The sequence below is a fragment of the Gavialis gangeticus genome, unplaced genomic scaffold (genome assembly GCF_001723915.1).
Source record: "Gavialis gangeticus isolate Ggan-Ray unplaced genomic scaffold, GavGan_comp1, whole genome shotgun sequence".
NCBI classification, from domain to species: Eukaryota; Metazoa; Chordata; order Crocodylia; family Gavialidae; genus Gavialis; species Gavialis gangeticus.
This window is the reverse complement of record NW_017729032.1, coordinates 5,010,460-5,018,593: the sequence shown is the minus strand read 5'-3', so window position 1 is coordinate 5,018,593 and position 8,134 is coordinate 5,010,460. Positions and strand designations below refer to the sequence as shown.

Genomic DNA, 8,134 nt, shown 5'->3' with positions numbered 1-8,134 from the left:
TTCCATTTTAAACAGTGCTGAGATTCACTTTGCAGTAGGTTACATTTGAGGGCTAATTTTTTGACCTCTGAGTTGCTCGGTCACTTCTCTAATCAAAAAGGACTGTGCTATTTACCACTTTTATTTAACATGTTTATGGTAGTTCCCAGGAACAAGGTTCATAGAATCATAGAATCAATGAGTGGGAAGGGACCTAGACAGATCATCTAGTCCGACCCCCTGCCATGGGCAGGAAGGAGCACTGGGGGTGGCAGGGGTCATAAGACCCCAGCCAGGTGCCTATCCAGTCTGCTCTTGCAGATTTCCAGGGAAGGTGAGAGTACCACCTCTCTGGGAAGCCTCTTCCAGGCTCTGGCCACCCTTACAATGAAGTAGCTCTTCCTAACATCTAACCTAAACCTATCCTCCTTCAGCTTGTGGCCATTGTTCCTGGTGACTCCAAGGGGGGCCCTGATGAACAGTCTTTCCCCGAGTCCCTGCTGGTGGCCCCGATAAGGTTTTCTGTAACATCTTTAACAGGAGCAAATGCGTGGTTGAAATAGGTGGGCCAGTAAAAGATCTCACAACACCCCCTTGCCTCTTATAAGTTTCCCTGACCTTCATGGTTGTACTAGCACTCCAATCTTACTACAACATAGTGTGTCTAGGGCACAGTTAAGGACAAAGACCCATTCTGCAAGCTCCTTAGCATAGGATTTAGGTTAGTCCCTGCCCCAAAGAGCTTACAGTCTAAATAGGGTAAGTCAGAGGCTAAGATAATTTACAAGCAAAGTCTGCAAACTTCAGATTCCCCAATACTTTGGTTCTGATTCATTTTTAAAACGTTACGGTGGTGGTTTTTTGTTTGGAAGGGATTGGTTAATGGAATGATAAAGGGAGAGAGGGGTTGAAACAAAAAACCAACTGGAATAGAGGAATAACATTAGACGGAAACCTGCACAATGTGCAGTGTTAGTGTTCAGTTCCGTCCTTGAACTGCATTCTGTAGCTGTGCTACAGCTTAAACTTCTGGTTTGCTCTTTTCTACAGTTCCTTCCCTGCCGTTCCTTCCATGTCTTACGGGAAAGACGTGTCATCCAGGTTGTAGTGACCAGACAGTGGAGTCTCTGTAGAAATCTGAGTCCCAGAATTGTTGAGCTTCTCCTAAGCTCCATTTATTTATTTATTTATTTATTTACACCATCCAATCCTGGTGTAGGACTATCTACTTACGCTGCTGCTGCAGCCATCCACCTGCCTTCAAGTTCCATCTCCAGTGACTTGCACAATTAAAAAAATGAAGTTATTTTTGAAGGAGCAAAAATCTAAATCAAAATTCTTTTATATTCTAGCTTATTGTCTGTGCAGAGAGCAAAATATGCTGGCCTGTATCTGATTCTAACGACTACAGGGCACTTTTCACTCTTCCCATTGTTGTTTACAGCACCAGGTAAAGCCTCATGCTTCCTCCTACTCCTTCCCTATTTTCATTTGACTTTTCTTTCTGTTTTTCTAAAGGTGATTTGGTGCCAGACCTTGGTTATTATACAGGCAATGTCAGAAAAGGTGACCAATGAAAGAGAAGAAATTGGGTTGAATTCAGTAACAAGAATGCACAGAGCACAGTGTGATTTGGGGGCTATGCAAACAAGTGTGATCTTTTTCCTAAACCAAAAGTGATTTAGTCCAGAGAGGAAGCACTGAGGCCCTGGCACACTGTTTCCATGATCAGACTCCTAGTATTTAAGTAAAGATGGGGGGCAGGGTGCACAGGAGAACCTGGTAAATGCTCTCTCCCCCTTGTGGTTCAGCCACATTTTGGAGAGTCCTCACCTTCCAAGTTCTACATAATGATTAGCATCTTTCTGCTGGAGGATATCTGGATTTGGAGTTCCTTTTTCGGTATCTGGGAATGCTACTTTTTAGAAGCATAGGGTTGTCAGGGCCCTCAGGGGTCATTCATTCCAACTCCTGCATGAACACAGCTCCTAAATCATCCCTGTCCAATGCATTTCCAGCCTCCTCTTGAAAACTTCCTGTGAAGGATATCCCACAACTTCCCTGGAACAGAGAGGCTGTGCTCTTAAGAAAAGAAAAGCTTCCTTTTTCCTCTTAACTGTTTTGGTATAACATTTCCTCTTTATTTAAAAAAAATGCTAATTAGGGAAAAAACCTACTGGCCATTTCTAGTTTTATAGATGACGTTTTCCAGTAGCCTTGTTTATTAGCCAAACTAGGTGGTATCTAAGGTCATAAACGGGCATTCATCTCTAGCTGTAGAGAATTCCTGAGAAATTTCCATCACTAGAAATCTTTCTGGGAGAGGGAGCATTGAGGTGCTCAGCCTGCAACTGGGAAGGCATGGGGAGCAGTGGCTGTTCTACTCTCACCCCATGGAGGGAGTTGAATTTCAGGGAAAGACTCCCTGTGCCTCCCCAAACTGAGGTTTGGAGACCAGGTGGGGAGCAAAGCCCCCAGTCCATTCCCCAGGTCAGGGAGCCCTGTCTGGGGAGTAGCAAGCAGCTGCTCCTCTAGTCTGCTCCCAGTCTTCAGGAGAGCAGAAGGGCAAACCCCCAGCCTGCTCCTGAGACCCCAGTCTGCAGAGCAGTGTGGGGCTAGTTCTTCCCTCCCAATCTAAGGAAGGGGCAGGAACAGCAGGGAAATGCCCCTGGTGTTTTCTCCAGACTGAAGTGATCCCAGTCTGGGGAATCCCAGCAGCATGGGAACCTTTCTCTGCCACTTGACTCTTCCCAGGACCAGGAGTCATCAACCAATGGGGAAGCATACAGGGATTCTTTCCTACAGGAGAAACTTGATGAACGCCTGGACACTTGTAGTTTTATTGGGAAAGTGGCGACTCCCCAGTGGAAACAGTGCCTGTACATGGCCTAAGTATCAGTTACTTTAGTCATTATACAAGACTAACATTGTGCACTAATCACCTAAAATGAAAAATTTAATGTGTAGAAATATGTTAAAGGGGAAAGTATCGGATCACTGTGAAGCGACTGAATAGTACATTAAGTAGTCAAACACGAAGTATCCCATGGATATGTAAGTAGGATGTCTGCTCCTCCCCTTTAAAGGTAACATTCATTAAATAGTGCAGGTGTTAATATGATCTTCCACAGTGTAACCTTGAGGATGCTACAGCATACACGATAAAATGAAGTATTGCACGTGTGCTCCATTTTAAAAATATTTTTTACATTTCAGAACTTCCAATTAAAATACTGCTAATGCTGCTGTTCACAGTCTATAGCTTCTCTTCATTGAGGACTTTGTTCAGGTAATAACTGAATGAATATTTAACACCTAGGCTACTGTTGAAGCATTTGGCTTGTACTAGTGGGGGGACCCAAAGGGTGAAGTCTTGGTCCTGTGCCCAGTAGGCAGTTGTCCACTTCAGATAGTGGACACCTTTGTTGTGAGACAAGACAGTGGTGGAATATGGACCAGCTGAAGTACTTACCTGGCCTTTGAGATGGTGAATGCGCAGCTGAGTGGATATGTTGCCAGGGCAAATGAATTATAATGCCCCAGTGTACAATCTTTCTCTGTTTTAGAGACTGATTTCAATCTCTAGACAATCGGCACAATAGCTTTCACAATCGGTAAAACTCACTTAACTTTTCATGTACTCAATTTTCTTTTTAAAGAAATGATTTATTGTGTATATTTAGTGTGCTACTGTGTTGTTAGTTTAGTGCAGCTTGCCATGGAAACATCAAATGTTTTGGCAACCAAATATCAACAAAGGACTAAGCATTAACTGCAGGTGCAATCCTCACTGAAATGACAGGCCACCCACATGCCTTAGGAAGTCTGAAGTGTCTCCCTTCATCATCTGCATCATCTGGATTCTAGCACAATGGCTTACAAACTTTTTGGACTAACAGACTGATGTCAAGCCCCCCAAATAGCTTATGAACTTTCATATACCTTTATCATCAAATCTTTAATTAAAATCACTACAGGGATAATGCAAACAAAAATATAGTCCTAGTTTTGTTGAAGTAGACATCCTGGTGTGCCTTTATTGATTTAATATTGATGAGATGAATGTTCCCTGTGTCAGTGAAAACCAGTTGTCCATGCTGAGGTTGGCATACTGGTTTTGACCGCAATTTGGCAGCCTCTAGTCTAGGGGTTGTATGAGTTGGAGAAAGCAATCATGTTTGCCTGGAAAAGGCAGTCCATTTCTCTTCTTGCAGTTTCATAGTTTCTAGGGTCGGAAGGGACCTGAGCAGATCATCTAGTCCAACCCCCTGCCATGGCAGGAAGAGCACTGGGGTCAAATGACCCCAGTAAGGTGGTCATCCAACCTCCTCTTAAAAACCCCCAGGGTGGGAGCCTGCACCACCTCACTTGGAAGCTGGTTCCAGACCCTAGCCGCCCTGACCGTGAAGTAGCGCCTCCTGATGTCCAACTTAAACCTTCCCTCCGCCAGCTTGTGACCATTGTTCCTGGTCACTCCTTGCGGCGCTCGGGGGAACAGGGACTCCCCCAGCGCCTGCTGATCCCCCCTAACCAGTTTATAACAGGCCACAAGATCCCCCCTCAGCCTTCTCTTTTGAAGGCTGAACAGGTTCAGGTCCCGCAACCTTTCCTCATAGGACCTACCCTGCTGTCCCTTGATCATACGAGTGGCCCTCCTCTGGACCCTCTCGATGCTGTCCACATCCCTCTTAAAGTGCGGCGCCCAGAACTGGATGCAGTACTCCAGCTGCGGCCTGACCAGTGCCGCATAGAGGGGGAGGATCACCTCCTTGGACCTGCTCGAGATGCATCTGTGGATGCACAACAAGGTGCAGTTGGCCTTCCTAGCCGCCTCCCCACATTGCCGACTCATGTTCATCCTGGAGTCAATAATGACTCCCAGATCCTTTTCCACCTCCGTGCTGACAAGAGGGGAGTTTCCCAGCCTGTATGTGTGGTGCCGATTGTTCCTCCCCAGGTGCATCACCTTACACTTGTCTGTGTTAAACCCCATCCTGTTCTCCGCCCATCCTTGTAACCTATCTAGGTCCAACTGTAGCCTGTTGCTCCCCTCAATTGTGCCCACTTCCCCCCACATCTTAGTGTCATCAGCAAACTTGAAGTTTGGTTTACTGTATTTTCTTAAATCTAAAACAACACTGAATTTAAGACAATCCTCCAATAATTACATTCTGTACATGGAAAATGTATACATTTATCCCCCCACCCCACTCCTGCAGGGGGCAGGCACTGGGGAGACAGGTGTGTGGGGAGGTCAAGCAGTCTACCCCCTTCCCCCAAAGTCTTGGGCTGCCGCTTTCCCCTCTACCTCCGCATGCTCCATCCCCATTCTAGCCTGGGGCACTGAGCAGGGCTCCGGACCCAAAACAGCCATGTAGGCTGCACGCTGCTGCTACAGGGCCATCTGGAGCCCTGCTCAGTGCCCCAGGCTGCAGTGTGGATGGAGCCTGCTGGTACAGAGCAAAGGGAGAGGGACAGTTGGGGGAGTAGAGACTGCAGCTGGAAGATGGCAGGGAAGCAGGCACTAGCTGTGGCTATAGCCAGACCCTGGGTAGGGACTGGAGCCTGAGCCACAGCAGTTGCCTCCCCTCCCCGCCGCCCCTGCCCTCATACTCGGTTCTAAGATGAGGGGCTTCCCCCCATGTTAAATAGCAGGAAAAAAAGCCTCACCTTAGAACTGAGTAAATACAGTAATTGTCAGCCTTCTAGTTGAACTTCCACTTCTGCAAAGCTCTGAAATTCTGCTCCTACAAAGCTTAGATCTCCGTAGTGCTTAGTGCTATATCAGTGTGCTAGTCCTGATCTTAGATAATCAGGAACAGCTCAGGGACAATGAGAATGGTCTCCCAAGGCTTCTCTTAATTAAAGGCTTCACTACAATATGAAATTCATTTAAAGATACACATGCAGGTGTTAATGTCCGTGTTCATAGTTCATGTACAAAATGTCTGACGGCTTTCTTTCAATTTGGATACCTCTACAATGTGTCAAATGTAAGGCCAGAAATAATGACACTATCTCCTCCGCTTCCTGGATGTAGAAGAGGTGGCCTCAGATGAAGTACCTCTGAAACTATGAAAGGGCTCTTGGCCTCCGTTTTGACAGGGTGGGAGCGGCACGTGGTGACATGAAATGGTTACTCAAATTTCTAGTCTAGATTCAAAGCTGCTAAAATGTAGGCTGTTGTATTTGGGAGTTATCATCCTGTGTTATAAAGAAACTAGCTTTACATTGTACTTAAAGTATGCTCTCAAGCCGTGTCTTTAAGTACATGTATTTGAAGATCTAATTGCAGTTTAAAGTCTTGTGACTTGGTGCATAGTGAATAGGCAGGGCGGAGCCAACGTGCTTCATGTTAACTGGAAAATAATAAACCTGCAGTTTCTTCACTGAAACCACTTATTTTCCTCTTTTGCAGGAAAAATGGGCCTCTGCTGAACTGGCTGGAAATCCTCTACCTCACTGCATTGGTGCCTCTGGAAATCTTCTGTGAAATTGTATTCCCTTTGAGCCCCTGGAAACTGAAATTGCCTTTTATCCCTTTGTTACTAAGTTCTGTATACTGTGCTCTAGGCATCACATATGCTTGGCTCAAACTGTATGTCTCCGTCTTGACTGAATCAGCAACTGTCAGACAAAAGGCAGAATAGAGAAGCATCACTGGGATCAGTGCCAAGAAAACCCTTCACGTGGACCATCCGGCACTAGGGGGAGTGTTCTTCCAAGGACACGTCTGCAGTGAAAAGCCAACAGTACAGTGTCCTGTTCGGCTCATAAGTGCAGCTTTTCAGCACCTCTGTACCATCCAACTGTTATACCTCTGATCAAAGCAGCTGTCTAAAATAATGCGTTTCTCATGAGGTGCTCCTTGCCATGTATAAACTGTGAAATCTAATTGGAAAAAAAAATTATAAAAAAAATTGGCCACTTAAAATGTCCAGATTGCTGCCCTTGAGAAAATGTATGGCTACTGGTAAGGGATCATGGCTGTGTAGACAAGAACATTGTAATCATGTACTGTGGAAAATGTAAATAAAATTCTTTTTTAATATTCCTGCATTCATCATCTTGAATAGCCTTGCAGCTGATATGTTTGAACTTTGCTGCAAAGTTGTTCTCCAAAGGAGGCGTATGAATTAAAGTCAAATTGTGAACTGTTTTTATGCCCAGTAGTTGTTTGGCCAGACTTGTATGCTGATGAAGTAACATATGTGAACCTGATTCTGTGTTTGCTGCGCTGGTTCCTTCCACCCCTTGCCCTACTTTCCAGTTACCAGACATATGCCTGAGTCCACTTCGCCTTGAAAAGTGACAGCACCAAATGATGACCAGCTCTTCTAAAACAAAGAGAGTGATTATCATACCTCCAAGAAAAGCACAAGGAATGTGTTGTTGGGGAATATGAGATATTTTTATCACTATTACATTTGATATAAATGACTTTTGAAATGGAAACACAGTAGAAGAGATTAAGGGCTTTCATATAACGTGAACTTCTCTGCCCCCCTGTCCAAAGGAAAAGCTATTACTCTACATCTCTGGTTGTGCAGTGGCAGAAATCAGGTTCAACTTCCACAATCTGTTCACATCCTTTTTAATCAAGGTTCCTAGATGCTGAACTGTATTAAACTGTGTGTTTCCCTTTTTGAACTCGCGTTGCGTGTTTTGCCTACTACATGGAGAAAATTATTTTCCCTAAAATTTCCCTAGTCTTAGTAACCAGATGCCAGATCCTGTATTTCTGATACCTTTTTTCTGATGCCAGATCCTGTAACTATTTGGGGGGGTGGGTTTCAGGGAGCAACTTGTAAGCAGATCTCTGCCTCTTCAGCAGCCATGGAAGAGGTCGGCCTTTATTTACAATAAAACGTAGGATCCCGTGTTAGTAGTGAATATAGTTTACGGGCTTCTTGTTTCCAGAACTCAACCATCTGTTTACATCATAGAAAAGCAGGACACCAAGCAACCAGCACAAACATTTTAATATATTGTGAGATAATAAATGCTTCTCTGCCCTCACCAAAATATCTCCAGGTGCCTGTAGCATGGAAGAGATCAGTGGCACCCCTGTTATGCAGGGGCCCATAAGTGAGGTAGTGCTTGCTTTTTTTTAAAATGCCCAAAATACCAGCTTCCACTGCCACTTTTTACCCTC

The 8,134-nt window shown here is 44.9% G+C and overlaps 1 protein-coding gene across 1 annotated transcript in view; it reads left to right on the top strand.

The window, feature by feature from the left end:
* Positions 1-7,629, top strand: part of ALG8 (ALG8, alpha-1,3-glucosyltransferase) — a 36,686-nt gene extending 29,057 nt beyond the window's left edge. Inside the window, exons 11-13 of the mRNA XM_019524983.1 lie at positions 1,332-1,429; positions 3,196-3,268; positions 6,398-7,629. Of these exons, the coding sequence (XP_019380528.1) occupies positions 1,332-1,429; positions 3,196-3,268; positions 6,398-6,629 (403 nt within the window). The 3' untranslated portion in view covers positions 6,630-7,629. The remainder of the gene's footprint in view (positions 1-1,331; positions 1,430-3,195; positions 3,269-6,397) is intronic.
* The last annotated feature ends 505 nt before the right edge of the window (positions 7,630-8,134 follow it).